Genomic DNA, 23,577 nt, shown 5'->3' with positions numbered 1-23,577 from the left:
TTTGGGCAACCGATTTTTTTAGAGAATGGAATTTTCAAAAAATATGTTTTGTATTTTTTTGTGTCATTAAAAATTTGAGCAGAGACGAGTGATTTTGAAGAATTTTTTTGAAAGAATAATTTCACCCTCGGCGGCTCAAAAATTATCTGGGGCACAGGTTTTACTCAATAGGCCTTTTTTGTAAATATTTTTTACGCTTTATAGCGCGTTATGATTGACAAGGCCGATAATTATTTTATTACAAAAAATAACGGTAAATAAAAAAAAAAATTTGTTTTTTTTTGAATGACAAATTTTAGAAAATTCCCGCCTTTTTTTTTGACATAAATATGCAGGTATAATAAATAAAAATCATGTTCTCTCGCTTTTGAAATTGTAGTAACGTGATTAGACACGCATTAATTAACTCGAATAAGATGATTATAATTTAAAATTTCCTCGCATCGATTGCAACATCTGTACATTAATAATTAATAAACAAAAAAAAAAAAAATTAATATTTTATTGGCAGAATAAAATTATAATAAATGTTTAGTTTATAGTTCGCGCAACCGATTCGGCTAAAAAAAAATCTAAATAATTGTTAAACTATTAGTGGTAATATGAGCTCATCTACAACGCGCAGGTATTGCAATACAGCGGTACTTTTGTTTATGCTGATAAAATGCCATTGATAAGCGTAATGTGTTACGGCGACTGCGGTTATAATAATCAAAGATGCGCTGCGTTGGCATGTATTTCATTGAATTATTTTATTTTTTTTTTTTACAGTTATCTTTTCATTGTAAATTAAATAATATGTAATTAATTCTCCTCTTTATTGTAGCTGTCTTTTAAATAAATTAATTGTTTGTAAATAAGTGAGATTAGGTACTTGGAGTGTTAACATTTATTGCAATAAGTAAATAAATATGTTTTTATCTATACATATATATGCTTGTAGATAGATGTAAATAAATAGTTATATATATATATTCTTGGAATAAAAAATTGCACGTCAAGGACACACAGAAAGTGTTTTATCTCGTCGGAGAATGTCTCAGTGATATAAGATGACGTTGTAAGACCGGCATGATTATCATAACGAGATAAAATAGACGGTTCAATCGTCATTTTAGACTGTAATTTACTCAAAAATTTTTTAAATTTTATAATATTTGGTATAGAGTAGCTCAGAAATAAACTCGAAGTTGTGAAATTCTACACAGAAAAAAAGGATCAAGAAATTTTTATAAATGGAAATTTTTTAAAAGATATATTGGCGCTGAAAACTAACGAGATTGGCAGTTTTAAATATTTAAAAACTGCAGTACAGGTTACGTGAGAGTGAGAGTAATAGTATTGTATGAATACACACGAAATATTGTTAAGAAAGGAATAAGTCATTGCGCGATATTATCTCTGGTGCGACAGGAATGAAAAGACCTGAGGGCGACCGCCCGTCGCGACAGAGCTCAGGATTCTCGGATCCTCGGGGGCTCCTCTTTTCATTTCACGGCAAACGTTTGTCTAGTAGTACTCGAGATTAGACATGACAGGGAACACTCGGACTGTCTTTTTTTAGTTTTTTTTTTTTTTAATACAATTTAAATTTAAAGTTTACTGGGTACCCAGCACCCACTTTCCATTTACAAAGAACAGTTGGACCGTAAACCTCAAAATGTCTCCATCCTGTCAGCTAATTCCCTATATCCTCATATTTAATTTTTCAAACAGAAAAAAATAAAAATAAAAATAAAATAACGAACCAATAAAATCCATAAAAATTTTACCAGATACTTTATCCATTTAAAATAACAATTTAATAGCTCCATGATTTATACCTCATATACATTTTATTATAATTCTCTCGCGAACATACCCCAACAATTCGAAAAATCCGTTTTCAAAATAATTACATCAGTTTATAACTCATAAATCTCCAAGCACTTATTTACCAATTTTTTTTAAATTCCATATCTCGATTAAAAATTTTAATTAAAAAACCGGGAATATTTTTTTTGCATAGATCTCGGTTGAAGTAACTCTAATAGGATGAAACAGCCGAAAAGGCATATCACTAAATTTAAAGTTAAAAAAAAAAAAAAATAATTTTTTAAGCCCGCGTTTACTCAACAGTTAAAACCTGGACGGTTACCCGGTTTGACAGGACGGGCTATTATACGCCGGGTTATATGCAACACGTCGCGACTCGCGAGTCCATGAGTTGTATGAGTAGTCCATCCACGGGTCCATGAGTAACATCATCAGTCTATATACATATATGATTAAAACTAAGCCCAGGACAGTAGTAACAGCCTTCTAGTGCAGCCCTCATACTCAAGAATACATAAGATTGCGTACTGATCTCTACTACTTGGCGTTCTTGCCAAGTCACCATATAATACATTACACTTACACTTACATATATATTTATATATATATATATTACATTTAATACTTATACTTATATATTTACAGTACAGTAGTGTGTAGTACTTGGGCAGACCTTACATTAGTACAACACATGCCGTGTGCGGGACAAGCTCTTGCTGTTGCTGTTGCTGTTGCTGTTGCTCTCAGTCGGCGCGTTTCTCGCACTACGTGGCTAAGGCTCTTGGTCTTGGTCTTACTCGCGGGTATAGGGTACATGCGATGCTATATGCTATGCTATGTCAGTACTGCTTCGGCCGTCGTGTTATGCGGATGCTGTTATACCACGCGGTTAACCGTATTCAGTATAATAAACGCGCGCATGCGTTCTTGCTTGTAATTTAAAAACACACTTTATTATCCAACAACATAATACTTTTAAATATATTATTTGTCCTTAAAACCGTAGCTTTTAAATACTCGCATACCGGTTTACCAACTAATTGTGACTATTAAAATTAATTGCTGTTTAAATAATTGGCTTTTCGAGGCAGATAAATTTTGAGTCGTTCGGATCAAGCTGTGGGTTTTATCAAAAATTGCTGACGGTCACGTGGATGTTTTAATGTAATTGGGTGGATTGTGTGGACGAGGCGAAAATAAAGTGCCCGTGATAACGCAGACACTGTGCTGAGTAAATGTGCGGTTGGTACATTATTTATTGTATCAACCACGTGGATATTGGCTAGTCGCGGATGGACGCTGAGAAAAGGTTTCATTATATTTGAAAGGTAAATATTTATTGTTATTGTCATTACGATAATAATAATAAGTGTACATAGTAGTTAAATATTAATATTTATTAAACTGCGGTAAAGTTGTTTGCGATTGTGAGATAACTTTGTGTGTATATTAAATGCTGACATCACGAGTTGTTGGTCATCACCGACATCATGATCATCAATTCATCACGTTGGAATTTATAGACCAATTGATTCCCATATTACAATTTTTTTTTTTTTTTTTTTTTCAAATTTATCTATGTGTATAACATTTATATATATATTAATATATGAGTCTAGTAATTTACAGTTGTTTTCATTTAAACAGAAAAATACTTACAGACCTTGACATCTTGTCTACCTCACAGTTGTACATTCAAGAATGCAAATTGCCACAAAACTTTTCTTACTCACATATGACTAGATTCTGACATTTACCCGGCAAAATTTGAATTTTTTACTGCGGCCCTTTCTGTATCGTGTATTTTACCTTTTATATAAAAAAAAAATTGTATGACAAGAAAATATTTATACGGACGTCTTTCGTTTCCGGTGCTCCGATATTATTTAGTTGGAAAAAAATAACCGATGAATTATTAATAAAATTGTAGTGATAAATTATTCAACGAAAAAAAGAAAAGGAATGAGAAAAAAATTATTTATTTATAACAAAAAAGTGTTTTGTTAAATTAACCTCTTATTGTTGTGTCAAGTGCGTTTAAATAATATGTATATATGTATATATGTATGTACACAATTGCGTTAGGTTAATTTCCTGAATATTAATTCGTAGATAACTGTGTCGCCAACAAGTCGAAACATTCTTATTTTATTCATTTGTTGTTTGCTCTTTGGCTCTAATTATATCTATGACTTGTAATATATATCATTCACTAAATAACTTAATAAAATATGTAATATATCATTTGATAAATAAATAATTTTAAAATTATGTACTAGCCAAGGTATTTAGGGAAATGTCCAAATTTTGGGGACAATTCAGGCTGCCGTTAAAAAAAAATTCATTTTTCGCGCGCAAAATGGAGTATCCCCGAAAAAAGGGGAAAAAGTTAAATTGAATTAAATTTTCTTATAAGTAATTTACATTAAAAATGTAGAATATAAAATATTTAAATAAAATTTTGAAAAACGTTTTTTTTTTTATGTACCTGAAGATCGTAACGTTTTTTAAGCATCGAAAATGAAAATAATTAGTAATTTGAGTCCAAAGGTGACTTAAGAGATATTTGGGGGTGGCCTGAAATTTTCGGGTGTCGTGAAACATTTCCAAAGTCTGGATCCAGTAGAATTTTGCTTTTCTTTTCTTTTTTTATTTCCGTTATGTGAAAAACGTCCCTATTTTCAGGTAAATTTTTTTTGTAAAATTTTGGAGGCACACCATTTTGCCCCTGTAATGGTAAAATTAAAATAATGATAACAGTAATAAGTAATGCAATAAATTGCTAACAATAGCTCTGTCCATTGAGTCTTTTTTCGCGATATCTTTTGCGCGAGACCTTTTGCTCCGTTCACGCCTCGTTGACATATCGATTGATGACTTTCTGATTTCATTGTAATGTCTATCATTATTGTACCATTATGTACACTTTTTTTTTTTTTTTAAGTCAACTGGTACGTTTAAATTAAAAATAGGTGTAAACTACAGCAATAATAATAGTAACAGTAATAGTGGAGTAACGACGCAGACGTTGCTATGATAGTTTATTTAATAAACTTTTCAACGGTTGTTAAATTTATTTTAGTGACGGCGCCGGACGGAGTAAGTGGTTACGGAAGAAAACTCACGTTTATTATAATTTTAATTTTAAGTTTTACTGTTTCTCTACTAAACTACACACTGTCGATATTATTTATATATATATACATGTATACATATATAGAGGGGCAAAACGGCTCGATTTTACTTTGTCTCAGCTGCCAAATAATTATTTCATACTAATATATGACTTGGTCATTAAAAGAAATTTATGGCAGCCAAAATCGTCCAGAAAAAAAATAAAATTTGAAAATAAAAATTGGGAAAATAGTTTTCGTTTTTTTTTTTTGTGGAAAATTTTTAGATGTTTATTTTATCTAAATTTTCTCTATAGAGTCTTGGAATTTATATTTAAAGTGCAGTATAATTAAATGTAAGCGTCAAGTTTTTGAGTAAAATTTTTTTTTTATGGCTTTTGTGACATTGTGTCGTCAAATGCCGAGCCCTCAGCCTTCAGTTCGCTTTCCGCTTTGTTAAAACACGTGACAAACACGTGCGACAACTTGTTTATTTTTATTGTTATTATTTTTACTGTACATCGTAGTTTGAAAGTTCAAATTTCGGGGAAGATTTTATTAATTTTCTTGGGAAAATTAAAAAAACATCTGGTTTTAATTTCTTTGAAGAGTTTCCGTTGTAAAAACTAGTTAAATATTATTTTCGTTTAAATATTTATTTTTATAAGAAACGTTTTCAAATCAATATCTAAAAAAAAAGTTGATCTAGTTCCAATGCTCTGATGAAGACTAATGAGTCTAAAGATACTTATCGCTTTGAAGAATTGAGTGAGAAAACAAGCCCACGATTTTATCTCAAAGATGAAAATACAAGATGTCCTTTCACATATTTCCTCTGACGTTTTTTTTGTGGACTGAAATTTTTCTCAAATTCCCCGAAAAAAAATTCGAAAAATTTTATTTGTCAGTCCATTAATATTTATTTTAAATTAATGTCAATTGTGGTGTTGCATTGCTGCAGTGAGTCGAGGAAAATAACTTTTAAATTGAATTTATAATTACGTAGATTCTATATTAGAATAGTGAGGTCATATAAAATTAGACAAATAGAATGGGTCGAAAAAAAATGTGTAGTAATAATAAGAAAAAAAGAGTCTAAAAGGCAAGGCCAAGCCGGGAGGTCGGTTCTGTTAAGATTAATACTGATACACATATACGTATATACATATCTTGGTATACATATATCGAAATATATTGGAATTGACTGGGTGTAAAACCAGTTTAGCAAGCGCACGTCTTGCATACTGGCAAGACATCTCGTTGGTAAGTAACCGCGAGGTGTTTTCCCCATTGCCCACAACTAAACGATTCCTGACCCTTGACAACCCGCATATTTTTCCCCCACAACTTTTCACCTCTTTACGCTGCTCCACCTTTTTAATGTTTTCATTTAAATTGAAAGTGCTCTGGCACTGATTGCGTCATCGGCCCGCTTGAATCAGGCCTCGCTGGAATGAAAACAAATTAAGGCCGCGATCTATTGTTTGCTGCAATAATAAAATGAGAATGGGAAAAAAAGTGTGTATGTATGTATGTATGGTTTTAAATAAAGGGAATCCAATATCATTTGGCCATGTGCTCGTACCGGTTGAGCATGAAGAGTAACTTGATGTGACCTGGTGTAACTCTAGACGTAGACTAGATGAGCGTATCCCGTCTAAAATCAGATGCTACGGATCTTTCTTCCTCGGCTCACCTCCTATCCATTCTGTTTTCTGTCGTGCCAGAGCTCCTATCTTCCTATCCTCGTATCATAAGGTTTACTATATGTATATGTATATTTTGTGGTCTCTTTTCATTCCAACACAATATAATTCTATAACTCCCGTCCCGTTTCTTTGTAAGCCTAAACAAACATCACGCCCTGACCATATGCCCAATTTTAAAAAAACTTAAAAAAACCCTCTTATGTATGCATATACCCATCAGAAAGCTAATGTGAGAGCACATATGATCCGTTATCATTTTACATTATACACTCATTTTATTTATTTTTTTTCTTTAATAATAAATTAACAAGGTACTTGTAATATTTTTTTTTTAAATATTATCATGGACTACACATTTTTCTAAAAAAAATAATTTAAATATTTAATAAATTCTTTTCCAAAATTTCAAAATAAATATAAATTGTATTTGAAAGTTAGAATAAATCTTTCTTATATTTTTTAAAATTTGAATAGAATTTAAGATTATATGATAAGAATGAGTGTAATAAAACAGTCAAAAAACACGAGATGAAAATTACCAAATAAAAATAATTAAGATGTAGAGATAAAAAGTTAGATGTCAGTATGAGCGTCAGGCGCTTTAATAGTTCGCTACGTTACCGTATACGTAGTGTATTTAATAGAGTGCAGTATGATGTGAGTTGAGTGTAAGCGTTTTGTAATTGCCACTCGTCATTATCGTGCTACTCGAGTTGACGCGATGATTATGGGGCATGGACGGAAGTAAATCCGAGACAAGAGGGTGCACGCCCAAGGTAGCTGCAATATCTACCTCTGTACGCTGCTGCTCAAGTACTTAGCTCCGAGTACCATTACCCACACACACACACACTTACACACACACACACATGCATGTTGCGGTAACTGCATTATTACGATGTATAAGACAAGACAAGACAAGAAAGAACAAACGGTACTTTGTATATCGTGCAGTCAGATTAACACCTTGATGGATAATATCATCGAATTATATCCAGCAGTGAATTAAATGCCCGTGTTAGTATTAGTAGTCTAGCGGCACAGGCAATTGTCTCGCGGTATCGAAATAACTGTCTCGGCAAACTCTCTCTCTCTCTCTTTCTCATTCTTTCTTTCACTGGATTGTCATACTTAGACTTAACTATTTTGTCATACGGTATATTTATTGTCTTTATCTCGAAACTGATAGATGCTAATAATATGACTCCCACTCTTATGGACAAATAAAACGCATGGGTGATTTATATTTTGCTTGATTTTTTGTTTGGACTTAACATGGTCCGGTGTAATAACAGAGTTATTATTTTAATTACGGTTAATGAACCTGTATTTGAATAATTTGAATAAACATTCTTGTTTGCTCGGCAGCGGGTTTTTATCGGGAATACGCGGATTATTATTATTATTTATTTATTATTTATTATGCAAATAATCTTACACTCGGTAATACATATTTTATAATTAATAACGTAATTGAGATGTTATTATAGATAAGGGAGTAAAAAGTTATCGGATTATTATTTTTATTTACATGCATACTTTAATATTTTTAGATTTATTATTAATGTATTGATGGTTATATAAATTAAATGAGATGGTTATCTTTCTCGCGGTGCGGTGATATTGAGTAGATTTATTTGGAAGCGAGTCATCGGTTGGATATGACAACTCCAACTGAACCGGTCGTGAATATGTTCCATTGAGTGAATCTGCATCTTATATTAATTAATGCTAGAATTTGAATTTCGCGCGCGAGCATTATTTCTGTGACTCTCTCAGAGTAAAATAATAGAAAATACTGGAGGAAAAAAAATATCAGAGTCCTAGAATAGTCCCAGACCCATTTGTCAATCGGATTTTTCCTCATTTTACCTTCTGATTATCATCTGACATTATGTCTGAGGCTCTCTGAATGTCAAATAACAGAACATCCCGGAGGGAAAAAGTTATTAGATTCCTAGACCATCGTCAAAATTATGTCAAGGGCATCTCGATGTCTTGGACTCTTTGGGTCCAATATTTTTTTTTTCATTTTACCTTCTGTTCATCGCCTGACATCATTCCTGCGGCCTTTTTTTACGTGAAATAATAAAAAATACCGGAGGTGAAAATTTCTTTCCTTCACTCCTATGTGCTAGCGTTTTTCCAGAAGACTTGTCTGATACCTCCGAGGCCTCGAAACATCCAACAGATGCCGCAATTTTGGTCGGGATCGTCTAAAAAATTTAATCGAAAATTTATCAAGTGTCCAGATTTTAAGTGACGTTAAAAATTTCAAGTCAACTCTGTACTTTTCTGCAACATAGTAATCATTGAAAGAAATTTTCCTGCAAGATAACATATTTTATATATATATGGATGGATGTACTCGTGTCAAATTGTAGACTCCAGGTGCTCACAAGACCGAGAGAATGTTGGTTATATTGAATACGACAGGAGTATCAGAGAGCTTTAGCTTGTGCGCAGCTGATCGTGACTTGAGTTAGATGGATATGAATCGGATGTGTGAATTAATTACTCGTCCATTGACACTTGTATACTTTATCTCATTTATATATTTATACTGTAGCACCCCAACTCGTCCGTGTCCCGTGTTATTTAAATCCCTCATTCCCTTTGTAAAAAAAAAGTTTGAGTCAGTGATATTTATAATTAAAATGAAAATAATAATTATTTATTATTAATTAAAGTTGGGTTGATGTGCGACGTTTTCATTTCCCGAGACGGCTTATCGAGTGATGGCTATCTCACGGCGCCGCCTGTGGATTTGAATCTGCTTTTGATAGTGCTTTATCGAAGACTTTGTGCCGATGAAGTATAAGCACAAGACTTGTTGTACATCTCGAGGATAAAAACAAGACGGAGGCTAAAGCGTTTAAAAATAAACAAGTGTCGTTGCTCGTAATCGTAGTCGTGGACTCTACTCGATAATTTCTTCTTTTACTTGCATTGCATTACATCGGGCCTCTGACTCATCGGCATCGGTCTTTTACCCACACCACCGCGTTTATACATTTAAATTGCGACAAGCAAACCCTCGTGTACCAACGCTTCGAGTAATGCTTACTACTGCGAATAGGACAGAGGATACGACTAGACTCCGGAGTAAGTGTGGAGTCTAGATGGAGATAGAGATGGAGATGGAGATCCAGTCGGAGATGAAGAACAAGTTAAATGTATAGTAGTAGGAAGAGACTTAGGCGTGGAAATGGCAATAAGATTCAGCGGCAACTTAAGATTCATATCTCTATCCTCGACTTTCTAACTGATGTGCAAATCATCGACTTTTCCTTTGGCTTGATTAATTTGCAACAAGTTATACCGCCGTTACAAGACAAGTTGCAAAATATATGTACGTGTGTACATAAAAAAAAAAGAAGTAAAAAAAAATCAACAACTTTGTCATCATTCAGTGGGCATAAGAAAAAGAGATGTCGGGGAATTGACTTGCTGTGTGCACCATTGCTTATATATATATATATATATATATATATATGTGTGAATGTATGTAGACATATATTTATATATATAAGTATTGTACCTGTCACGTAGGCCACAGGAATTTGTGGGCTGAGATAACGACGGGAAATATTGTAAATTACTGTCGATATCGATGCCCTCGAGAATAAAAAGCAAAGTATGTTATGTATAATAAAGTTTAAGTTAAGTTGTGTTGTGCTCTGGTATGCGTAACTTGCCCGTGCCGATGATCAAATATACGCATGGACGCCTCGGGGCTCACGTTTGTACGATACTCTATAACCAACTGGTCTGTAAATTCAATCAGACTGGATCCAATTGCTCGATAGTGTGGTATAAGTAGATGAGTATTTATACTCCCCAGCCCTGACTCCATTAATTATTATCATTATAATTATTATTATTAATTGCTGTAAAGATTGTGGATTAAATTAATTTACGATCCAGCTCATAATAAAAATAATAATAATAATAATGAGATAGCAGCAACTAGTCGATCAATCTGACGTCTAATATAATTATATTAATTAAATTGATTAAATGCGCAGCTTGTTTGACAAGCTTTAATATCAATGTTTGGGCTCTAGCCAGCGACTAAAAATTAATAATTCATTTATTTTATTTATTTATTTAATTAATTAGTTTGATGGTGATTTTTTCAGGTGAAGATGAAAATACAAGTGGACTCTAGGTAGCGGCAATGGACCTCAGCAGCGTTGGAGACCGGCAAGTCGATGGATCGACATGCGCTGCAGTGGTCTCGTGTCTACAACAGGCACGAGATCATAAAAAGAAGAAAATCAGCATCAATAATAACAATAACAATAGCAATAACAACAGTCGTGCTGATAGATCGATAATCGATGAAAGAAAGAGTCATCTCGGGCAGATCCCACAGTCTAGGAAGAAAGATCCTTACCAGGAATTGGAACTTTACCTCGCTCGAGTTATTGTAAGTTTGAATTTTAATTTATAATCAAGTGCAGACTAAAGCAGACGACTGTCTAACTCCGGGAAGATATGATGAGTAATGTTTACATAAAATAATATAACGCGGCACAGTATAATGGAGATTTATAGTCCGATCATTTAGAACAATGGACACTTGAATGTCCGGATGAGCAAATATATTTCTGACGGGGGCGGTTTATATCTGCGTGGAGAAAACATTCTCGATTCGCGATCGGGTTTTTTAAAATTTCGAGCGTGCAGAGTAGAAGGCATCAGGAGCTGGCCGGAAATACGGCAACGACTTGGAGTACATGGGCAGTATCATATAGACAAGAGTTAAGAGTTAAGAGTTAAGAGTTAAGAGCATGGAGTGAGGTAGCAAGACAGAGGCTGAGGTAGAGGCAGAGGTTTAGTTATAGAAACGAGTTTAAAGTTGGCTGAGGCTGAAATTGCCTCTGGCGATATGGCCTCCTCCCACTACTTATATACATATTGCCAACGATATTATCCACGTGTCTTGCTACTGCTCTCAGATTTCCATCTTGCTCTACAGCTCACAAGCTTTAAACTCCCGGTGTAGTGCCTACTTAAAACTTAAACATTTAATCCTTATTATTTTTTTCGCCCTCGTCAATTTAACTTGACCTTTGCCAAGTAAATAAACATTAAATACTTGAGTTCATTTTTCAATACGCAAGTTTCGAGTTTTATTTTTCGATAACCAGCTGCGGATGTGTTTTTATTATTTTTTAAATAAATATATCAGTTTTTAAAAGTGAAACGTCATTTATATTATTTTGCTGAATGAAAGCTAATCATATGTTTTATTCCATTCATTATATATTTATATATATTAAGTTCAAAATTTATTCTCGGAAGTAAAATCGTCACGTGAATTATGCAGCGACGGAATTCCGCATCGACGTAATCGGATCGCGTTTTATGTTAACTATTTTTCGACAAATAGTTGGAAATGAAAATTTTTAAATTATTATTATTATTATTATTGTTATTAGTTATCTATGTAATTTTTAAAAATATATCTCCGGCCATAAATTATCGCAGACTACTTTAAACGATAAACTACTGATTATTTAATCACAAACGACATAAATTATCATACTCTGAAAGCCTACTCACTAAATAATAAAAAAATATTTTTTATTCACTTAATTATCTTATTTAAAATTTTAATTTTATTAAAGATAAAAAAAATAAAATAAATGATTGAGAAATAACGAAAATTATAGCTCGTAACAAAATGATATTTTAAAATTAAATTAATTAATTTAATAGTTATTTTATTTCGAGCATAAAAACGTGACACAGTTAAGACACGAGAACATATTTACATTTTATTAACGAGACCTTTCTGCCAGAGGGGAGGGGGGGGAGGGTTATATTCGCTGAATAAAAAATATAACCGAGTAATGATTCAATCGGGAATTGCATGCGCAGTTCTGTTTAATATGTACTCAATCCAACTCTTTTGTGTATTACATTATACGGATACTGTCATGTCCCAAGGACACTTTGAGCCAGAGAACGTTGTGGCCCATATTTAAGAATACGCGACGTTCCCTATATAATATCGTAATAGTCTGTCTCTGGTCTCCAGTCTCGGGTCTCTGGTAATTCTCTTTTACACAACACATGGGCTTATAATATAATAATATATATAAGAACAGTAGGCATGCCTACACGTCATTGTCCTCAGTATTTTAATGTATATATTTCCCCGCATATATGTAGTGATGTAATGTATACACAAACCAACAACAACAACAACAACAACAACAGCAACTTACAACTCATACTTATGAGGGGCTACGTTAAGTTTCGTAGCAACGCATCGTGATTGTATGCAGCCAGATGCTCGGAATCAGTGATATGCCGTAGGTATATGGGCCTGTACTAGTACAGTAGACTACATGGGTAATGGTTCTCTTTAAAACCCCTTTTGCTTGGTAGCACATCAATGCAACTTACAACTTAACAGAAACAAGAACAACAATAACAGCAGCAACGTGGTCTGCGATGATGGAAACGTGTCGGAGAATGGCCATGGGCATGCAGAAAAAGAGAGTGTAACGATGGAGAGAAGTGTAAGTCTTACTGTGTGGGAGTTTAAGTGTAGGACTGCCGGCATCCGGTTGGGTGTGTCGGATGTTTAGTTTCGTCCGATAGAAACGTCCGGCCGAGCTGTCGTTCGCTGCTGCTTGGCTTTGTTGACATCGATGCCCCCATAGACTTTGAGCTCGCGGAATACGAGATAGGGAATGGGGTTCTGATACCGGGGACGAGCCCGGATCACTGGAGATTGGTTTTTTTATTTTATTTTTCCTTGATTGTGAAATTATTTATTTTTTCAAGACGACTAATTGCACTTGAGGAAATATTTAAATTTGTTAATTAGTTCACGCGGATAGCAGATGTAATAGGAGACTGGTCTCGCGAGTTTTTTTTTTTTGGCAAAGTTTAATATTTATAAGTGGGGGTATGCAGAAATGTCCCACTTAAAATAATGGGTTTGTTTATATTATTTAAATGTAAGAGTTGTTATTTATTTGTAAAATATAGTCACGTGTCCGGGAATTGGTCGGAAAGGGAGTAGAGCATTTACAATAATTTACATCCCATCGGCATTGCAAATGAAAAAAAAATAAAGGACGGGAGATGTGAAGAACGAATAAGGAACAAACGTAAAAAATAAAAATAAAAGTAAAAAAATATTTTTTTAAATGAAAATAAAAAGATGATAGCAGTTGATGCAAAGAGGGCGAGAGATCTGCTCTTGGAAATTTATTCGATGGTTTTGCTTAAAGGACGAGTGTTGCATTAATGTGCGCTGGTAATCGACCCCTTTGAGTGGGTATACATGCCGGCTGAATTTCTATCTCGAATCAATGGACAGCAGCAGCAGCAGCCGAGAAACAGCACCAGATATACGTTTAGTCACATTTACGTCGTCATTTCTCTTACCTCGTGTCTTTTTACGATTTCAGATTATTCCTCCTGAATAAAGATAATCAACAAACCGGAGAATTATTTTCCTAGTAATGTTCTAAACAGCTGTCTCTCTGATATCACCAGCATTTTTTCTCTTTTTTTTTTCTTGTACTTTTTGTTGGCTCGTTGACATTGGATGCAGCTTGCCGCAGATGTGCAATTCACACTCTATGTTCTCCCGCTGGGTTTTCATTTTTCCGTTACCCGCTGACATATTTATTTTCTCATCTTTATTTATTTTACCACCACATTTTATTATTGTATTTTTTAATTAATTTACCAATAAAAAAAAAAAAAAAATTTTATTTTCGGCAAAATTGGGACGCAATATCATTTTTTATGAAATCATTGAGGAATCTCATTAGCCTATTACCCTACTGAAAAATTAAAATATCTTAAAAATATATATAAATTAATTTCGAACGTCACATAAATAGTATATTTTATTGCATAAATAAATTAGAAACCGAATAAAATCACGTAGCAATTTTACGGGAATAGAAATGAGCTAATTGATTTCTTTATCCACACATACTGTAAAACCGTAAAAAAAAAAAAATATATATATATATATAAATATATGAAATGATGTGATTAACAAGAGAAAGCAGCTGAAAAGAAATAGCATCAGAATTGATTGGCAAGAACAATAATTCCATTTAGCTATTACACACAACTCACACACTTCCACCTGTGTCTATGTGTTACTGTGATTACCGTGTGAAAGACAAAGAAAGATAAAGAATAAATTACAGCTGAGGGCAAACACCTTACACACCATGAGGAGGAAAATAACGAGCTCTCTCTTCTCTACCTCAGGCATATCACCCTCGCTTCATTCTCCCGGTTGTCTTCGATATCCACCATACATACACTATTATCTATACATCCATATATATATACCCCATATACAAAAGCAAGCAACTACTACTCCCATCCGGTGTATTTCGTAATTCTTCTGGCAAACGTGCAAATCGTGCCGCAAATTGATCGTTTGGAAGTAAAACCTAACTGGCTAACAGGTAAAGAAACAAGGAGGCATGCTCGTTTAGTCACAGTCGATAGATCCAATGCTATACTACTCTACTCCTTGTTAATATTTCCACTGTTACGAGATCATCTCAATGGAATTATTTCTTATTATCAATTACCTATCAGTCCATTACCAATTTCATCCTCTTTCCACGAATTTATTAATAAATTATTTTGCACCAGTAACCCATAACCTGGAGCATCGTCGCCAGTTTTGTGTATCCATTATAATGTTTACTTAAATTAATAGTCTGGGAATTTAAATTTATTGCGGAAGTTTTAATTTACACGTGGAACACTTAATTTTTATTTTTTATTTTTATTCAATGACTTATTATATACGTTTACTATTGTATGGTAATCTGAAATCTATATTCACAGTGAGTAGATGTAAAATTAACAAAAGTCCTGACGGTGTAAGCGGCGATGTGTGTGTGTCTTTGTGTGTTGAGCTGTCGGTAGAGAACAATAAGAATGTTCTTCATTGGTACTTTTTATCGTTGAGGTTTTTAATTATTTTTTAATAAATTATCTCATGTTGCATTATACTTGCAGCGATGAGTAAAAATAATTTCAACGGTCACAAGGTCATCATAGCAGTATCTAATCAGTAATAACAGATAATTTTTATTTTTAAAGGCTTTCACAAGTGCGCATGCTGTGTTAAAGTGTGAAGGGAGAAGAGAAGAGGAAATAAGTATAAGAATAAGTAGAGTTAACAACGATTTAATATTCTAATACCCGATGGGGGTCACCGACCCCTACTTGAATTACTCTTTTGTAGTAGAATATAGGGACGGATAAGACGGGACAGCACGTAAGATATTTAAATTCATTTTAGTCTAGGACAGAATAAACGCGCCACAAATCATTCTCTCTTCAATCTCCAGCTCAACTTCCTCTTTTTGTTGTACGTCTAAATAGAGGGGAGGTTGGGGTACGATGGCCCTTCTAAGCCGATTTTTTTGTGACTTTTGAAAACTGGGGACAAGTTGTTTTTATATATTTCTAATAAACCCATCATTATTTTCCTATAATTTATGAAAAAATTTTTTATCGGGGCACGATGGCCCCCCGAATTTTCGACTGAAAAATATTTTTGTTCAAGTGGAAATTTATAAATTATGTCACTCATAAATCTAGATTATGGAAAAAAAATTTTTGAATTTTTGAGAGGATGTTATGCCCCGGTCTTTTTTATGTATATAATATGTTTATATATTTTGATTTATTAATTGCTTATGTTTGTTTTGAGTGTATCGCCGGGGCAGAGAATGTGAATTATGTAAAAGTTTTAAAATAAACATAATGTTAAATAAAATAAAAAGGTGGCTCTTAGTGACACGACAGATACACTAAGCACAAAGGCAACATGATCCTTTCGTTGAGGATCCGGTAATGTAATCTTGGTGCAAGTCTGTGTGGGAAGATTTCTCAGCGACGATCATGAGGATCATGACTCTTTTTCTGCCCATTCAATTATTTATTTATTTGTCAGTTGTTTGTTTTTTTTTTGTCTCCACGGAAAAATTAAGGAAAAATAATTGCAATTTTAAATTAAAAGTTTAACTTTTTCAATTGGCTGTAATTATTTCGCCGATTTTTTCTCAGAACGTGTATTTTTGTAATTAAAATAATTGCGTAAAATTTAAGGATAAATAAATAAATTAATTAGCTAATGAACCTGGAGTAAGAGTAAAAAAAAAAATTCCAAGACGGATGGCTTTTAAAAGTAGTCTATGAATGGAGTGAAGAAATTGTTGATATCGAATGTAGAGCAGCGAGAAAGAAGAGTAGAGTAGAGTAGTTGAATGACATGGACGGGTTCCAACACTTGTGAGAAGATGGCGTTAAAAGTGACATAGGAAAATGAAATTCAAACGCGGCCGATCAAACAGCATTTAATTAAAAGGCTATTATTTTTCCATTCGACTCGTAGCAATTTAAAAAATGAAACACTGCTGCTGCATTGATTTATCTAATGAATTCAGTGATAGATAGACATCTAGGTAGAATGAGGTTAAAATACTTGTCAGGAATTAAAAAGGTCGTAAAAAATAAAAATGTAATATCTTTAACGTGAAATCGTCGGGTCGATCGGAACGGCATTCTTGATGATGATCGTAAAAGCCACCTTGGATCGTCAACCCATCATTGAGTCAGTCAGTCAGTCAGTCTGTCTCAACTCGAGTCAGGCTGGCGATCTCGAATGTCGTTCTTCGAGATCGTATGATCCATCCCCGATTCCTGTTTTATTCTCCTCGACGACAGTACTGGAAACACTAAAGAGCTCTTGCTTGCAAGTTATACTGCAACTGCATACCTGCGTGCCTGCATGCGTGTCGCATTTCTTGTGTCTTGGTCCCCATTGGTCCCCATTGGTCTCCATTGGTGTCTTGGTGTCTCGGTGGCTTCAACAAACGACAAGATACCGTATTAGGGCACGCTACGGCGCTACCGTCGTCAATAGAATTTACAATGAGCTTATTGATATGAGTTTCGTTCAATTTTCAATCCCAGTTACAGTCCCAGTTATGAAACATCCCAAACTTTTATCCATTATTTATTATATTTATGAATTATTTTTTATTTCATCACTTGGTCTGATAAAAAACAAACCTGTCTGACATTACCAAGTCGATAAATTTAATAAAAGCCACAGTAAATAAAATAAAATACCGATATTTATTCCGATAATGATGACCATTATTTCAGCCTGTATTGTTCTTATTACATCTGACCAATACTCTATTGTTTTTATAACATTTTTACTACTTGCTTACTACCATTTGACGTTTACAAACTGCTCATTTTTTTACAAGTTAAATAATCCAACCGAGACAATGGACATGAAAGAGGCCTGGGATTTTAAATCCCCGGCATGTCAACGCGGAGATAATTGACGATAGTCTCTATTTCATAGATAAATATCCAAATAAATTTCCATATTGTACTGCAATTACACCGAAACATTTATTGCCTTCAGTAAGAGTCTCATCCTCGTTAGGTTTTTTTTTTTTTATCACCGCTAATTTGACAGTTTTATTTATAATCAGAATTTAACAACCGCTTAATCATCGGCAGTAACGTAAAGTCATCTGATGAATTATATCAGCCGATCATTCAGCATTCAACATGCCTATTATGTATATATATATATATATTATTATTATTATTATTTATATTGCATACAAGTTTTAAAAATTGTTCAACACCACACGTTCTCAAGGCGTTGGCGAACAAAAGTCCATGAAGTAAAGGAAACAACATTAAAGCTGTTTCTTTTCCTCCACTACTTAGAGTATAAGAACGTTTAGTCCGGAGAAGGAGGATCGAGTATAGCCTCAGAGACCCACATGCGGTTATAATTTAACAGTTCCACCGCGTCGTTTCTCGTGGAATGTAAACATTTAAGTTACTTAACTCTACGATAACTTTAATCCGATCCGATTTATCTAAAGTCAACAGAAAACTTTGAAAAAAAAAAAAACGAAAACTTTAAATCACTTGCAGACTCCGAAACTCCTTAATCTCATCAGCCAGAGTTTCGGAAACTTTTTAATCTCGTTGACGAATTTACAAATTCGGTAATTAACACCGTGGGTGATGAACATGCCTACGTAATGTTTACAAACAACTGCTTTTAAATGTGACACCGAAATATAAAACTTTGTCGGTTATCGTGATAAATATAATTAATAGAAACAAAATATATATGTCAATCTTTATTAGGATAATTAAGTAAAATAAATAGGGTTTTAATTTAAAAATGTCTTGATTAATGATTAATGACTAATGACGTAAAGATAATTATTTACAATTTAAAAAGTGATGTTTGGTGTTATTGAATTATCATCGACGGTGCGATTGAGGCGTGATTGGTAATAGATGTGTCCAAGTAATTTAATCCCGCCTACGCGTGTGTGGCCAGGTGCTGCTCTTAGTTACGTATACATATATGTCCTTACATGTTTGATACATGCGTGTAAGTGTGTAAGTGTGTAAGTGTGTGTAAGTGTGAGTATCTATAATAACAACGCTGAATAAACAACTTTTAATTCGATTGATACGTTCAATCCTGGGCAGCTCACCCGATGATGAATGTCGCGAACGTTTATCGCGGACGTCGACCGCCACCGGCCACGCTGGAATTTAAATTATATTGGAGTAAGGAAGCCAGCTATGAAAGAGAGAGAATGTACGTCGTCCAAGGTGCGTCGTACATGATAATATTATTCCGAGAGAAAGGATTTTATTTTATTTTATTTTATTTTATTTTATTTACTTACTTAGTTGCTTGCTTGCTTGCTTACATACTTATTTTAAACGCATGTTACGTTAATTGTGTTTCATAATTATTTAATGATTAAATGATTAATCAACATTATAAAGAACGACGTTCACTCGAGCGCTAGATGCTGGCTCTACTTTTTTTCCTCGCAAATGTCATCGGTCATGAGCCCAAGAAATTGAGTCAATTAGAGCCGCGCTCGAGACATGACATCACGAGACAGATATTTTGCGTTTTAATGAAAATATGTTTTAGTCCATTTTCAATGGACTGATGGTTGAAAAATTTCAAGGAAACACCCGCATTGAAAAATGATTACTTCTATATATAAACAATGTCCTCGAATAATCAATCGAGGTTACGAAATCTAAAAACTGATTTAATTTCCTATCGGACAAATGTTATTCTAAAAGCGGGGCCAAGGATCACTGGTTAGTTTACTAAACACATCGTTTGTTCTTATTTGTCATAAGAAAAAATATAAAATGTTTTATAGAAATACCAGAGTCTCGTGAAAGTAAATCTATAAAGTTTTAAATTAAATTTCCTTATCGTTGCGATTTGTTTTAAATTCAAACCGCGGTTGATATTAATCATCAGCTGGGTAAACCCAGTGATTATAAAGTATTAATTAAAGAGTTGTAGCTATTATGGTGGTCCGTTAAAAAAATAAAAAAACTAAAAAGGAGTTTTAAAAACAAAAGTGGCAATTAGACGAGCTTTCGATTCGTCCGCGCTTTCGCGTCCGCTTTAATTGGAACTCGATTATTGTGAGATAAACGGAATAATTATCTTGAGATTGAGTTACTCAATCACTTGATCCTCACGTTAATTGCTATTTTATTTACACTATTATTTATTTTTATCAGCAATCAATTATTGCGCTTTATCCTGGATTTTAATAAATTAACACCTTGGTATTTATTTTTTTTTTCAGGAGGAAATTGATGAAATTATTGTCACGTCACTGCCGTCGCAATCCATTCAGACTCCGACGGATCCAGTCGAAACTACAAATAGCGTCAACAGTATCAATAATAATAAGAATAATGATAATTTATCTGATGATATTATAGGAGATAATTTAATAGATAAATCTGTTGACACAAATCAAATTAAACAGACGCAGTCTCTGAAGGCATCTCTGGTTTCCAATAAATTAAATTCATCAAGCAAAACATTATCTGTTTACGTAGCGTCATTGATTCCTCATACCCAGCCTTCAAATAGCATCGAAGCTGCGGCAAATCAAATAGCAGCTGAAACTAAAACTAAAACTAAAACTCCAGTTATCGAATATCGCGATTTGCTGAGTGAATTTGGAATATTGGATAGCGATGGTACCGAAAGTTGTACTGACAGCAATAATTCCTCGGAATATGAGGATAAACAGCTATCGATTAGTGAAGATAGTATTAGCGAGAGTAATATTAAAGAAAGTAGTCATGTAACTTTGATAAATAATAATAATAATAATAATAATAATAATAATAATAATAATAATAACGAGTCCAAAGATAATTTAGCAGAAAGTGCGGGGGTAAAAAAAATAAGCGGAAGTTGGCCGGGTATTGACGAAGGTAATAGCAATAAAAATATAAAAAACTCTGGTTCCCAAACAGATAACAAATTGATATTGTCATTGAGTAGTAATAGTTCTAGTCTACCAGCGAGTCTTGATAACAGACAAGACGCGAGGTGCAAGGATATTCAGCCAAATAACTTGTCAGAATTAAGTTTCGATAAATTAAATAATAGTAAGTGTAACTGTAAGCCTCCGATACGAGTTAATGAAGGCAGTAGTTGTAGTAATAGTAGTAAAAATAGCTCGAGCCCAATGAGTCGCAGATGTAGATCATCGACGAATTCATTCGTTAAATCAAAACTGTCGCCTTCGCGCACTGAAGAGGAGGCCACAGATCCCGATTATGATGACGTCTTTATTATAGACGACAAAGCCAATTCGCGGCTGCAGTTTGTCGACAGGACGCCAAGATCGGCACCGGTCACGCCGACTGATGACAAAAGTCTTCCGTTTAAATTATTTCGCAAGAAGTATCCGGTCACTGGTAGCAGTTGCAGCAACGGGAACTGCACCGGGAGAATGAGCGACGCGATTTTGGTGAGAGTCTCCTCGTTGCCGGATCAAGATCTACTGGATCATCATCATCATCATCATCATCAGGACTTTAATAGACATTTAATGAAGAAAAATAGACGTGCTATTTCACCTCTGACACTTAGATCGGATATCACGGCCAAGAGACTATCAGAATCGGATAAAGACGTCAGTCAAATAAGTCCCGTTCAACTGAAGACATTTTTTCCATTAAATGAACAAAATAACGCGGCTGTCGGTTGTGATTTGCCAGTAGGGAGTAAAAATTCCTCGGACACCAGCATCGAGAGTGGGAAGTCGGACAAATTTATAAAAAACGATTTGAGAAAAGTTGGCAGTGAGGATTCGCGATCGGTATCGGTGAGTATACTTTTTATTTGATGTTAGTTCTCATTGATTTTTATATATATTTATTTATTTATGTTGTTTGCTTTCAGTTACCAATATCACTTACGGCATTATTCTCACGTCTGCGCAATGGCGGGTCGTGTTGCCCCAGCAGCCAGCCCATTGAGAGGTTTAACAGCTCAAACATGGCGACCCAAACATCCCCGGCGATTTCACGGAGCTCGAGCTTTACGTGGGTCAGCGATTGTGATTCGCCTCGAGGTATTTTAATTCACGATCGAATAAGCAGTGATGTTGGGGTTCATCACCAGCTTCATCATCATCAGCCCTACCATCAACATTCTCACCCTGACCCGTGCCACGAAAATAATAACAAGTGCCAGCATCTCGAGCTAATTAGAAAATTTAACTTTTCAGCAGAGTCGCATGTCGATATGCACTCGCTAAGAGATGAAAGTGCACTAGATCTAGCCTCGCCTCAAGACACCGTCGACGATGATAATAGATCCTCGTCCTCTTCTCAGGACCTCGTGCAAAGTCTGGACGAAATTTCCTCGGGCAGTACTTCGCCCGACACGACTGACCGCGCTTCCCCTCTGGAAAGTGGAATTGGCACCGCCAGCCCTCCAAGGAGTACAGATCGACGCTCAATCAAACGTAAATTTATAAAATTAACACCGTCATTATTTTTTTTTTTTTTCTGTAAATTTAATTAGCAGTCAGTATTGTCTGCTTAACGCTTCAATCAACTAATACTCGGGCTCTGAAAAATTAACAGTCTCCAATTAAATTTTTTTCATTAATATAAGTATTGATTGATTTGTTTTTTTGACTCAGCGTTAATCAACAACAAATGTTGTCGCAAAGAAACTTGGGAACGAATACGTAGACGGCCGTCAAAACTAAACTCACGTTCGGAAAAAGGCTCCACTGATGTATGGGTTCGTAGAGAGAGTGTTTATACTCAGACGAGACGAAATCAAGATAAAGACTCCCAAGAAGCCGTTGATAGTAGCAGTGGAGTCGATGATACATTACCTCGGATCAAGCCTTCAAGGCCAACAAACTTAATTATTGGTAAATGTTTGTTTTTTTTTTTTATTAATCAATAATAATCAAGCTATCGAAAATAAAAAATAATTTGACAATTAATTACAGACACCAGCAGTTCATTGAGCTCTGGAGAAATGCTCGAAACGTTGGCACTTTCATCGCCAAATTCGCTATCACAGCCCACGGAGCCAACCGAAAACACACACGGCGAGACCCAGGTATTTTAATTTATTACTTTATCTAGAGAACATGCTAAAATTCTAAACAGCCTGCGTCAGAAATAAAACCCAGCGGACACTAAAATTAGTCATAACAAAAAAAATAAAGTTTTAATGTGACATAAAAAATAGAAAAAAGTATCACGAGATCATTAATCAGACGGTTAGGGCCAGCGGTGGCACTTAGGACCGATTAGTCTCCAGGTATATTTTATATTATATTAAACACACTGAGAGAAAAAATCGGTTTTCTGAACTAAGAAATCGTAGTTCACAGACGACTCAGCTAAACTAAATCAGTTTCAGTAACTAATACACCATAGTAAAGTGATCTACGACTACATAGTCATTCTTACTATTTTTAGTTACATATACTAAGATAAAGTTAACATAATTATAATTTATATTGTAGTAAATAATTTATTCTTAGTCCAATGAG

General features: G+C 34.2%; 1 protein-coding gene across 2 annotated transcripts in view; it reads left to right on the top strand.

The window, feature by feature from the left end:
- Nucleotides 1-2,554: 2,554 nt before the first annotated feature.
- Nucleotides 2,555-23,577, top strand: part of LOC103569473 (rho GTPase-activating protein 7) — a 62,330-nt gene continuing 41,307 nt past the window's right edge. Inside the window, exons 1-7 of one of the 2 annotated variants that reach the window (XM_008546788.3) lie at nt 2,555-3,143; nt 10,780-11,069; nt 20,338-21,879; nt 21,957-22,128; nt 22,285-22,524; nt 22,705-22,944; nt 23,026-23,138. In XM_008546788.3, coding sequence (XP_008545010.1) covers nt 10,818-11,069; nt 20,338-21,879; nt 21,957-22,128; nt 22,285-22,524; nt 22,705-22,944; nt 23,026-23,138 — 2,559 coding nt within the window. In that variant the 5' untranslated portion in view covers nt 2,555-3,143; nt 10,780-10,817. Of the gene's footprint in view, nt 3,144-10,779; nt 11,070-20,337; nt 21,880-21,956; nt 22,525-22,704; nt 22,945-23,025; nt 23,139-23,577 lie in introns of both variants that reach the window. The other variant, XM_008546787.3, reaches the window with a different exon arrangement.

The sequence above is a fragment of the Microplitis demolitor genome, chromosome 7 (genome assembly GCF_026212275.2).
Source record: "Microplitis demolitor isolate Queensland-Clemson2020A chromosome 7, iyMicDemo2.1a, whole genome shotgun sequence".
Taxonomy (NCBI): Eukaryota; Metazoa; Arthropoda; class Insecta; order Hymenoptera; family Braconidae; genus Microplitis; species Microplitis demolitor.
This window is presented reverse-complemented; position numbering and strand designations above follow the sequence as displayed.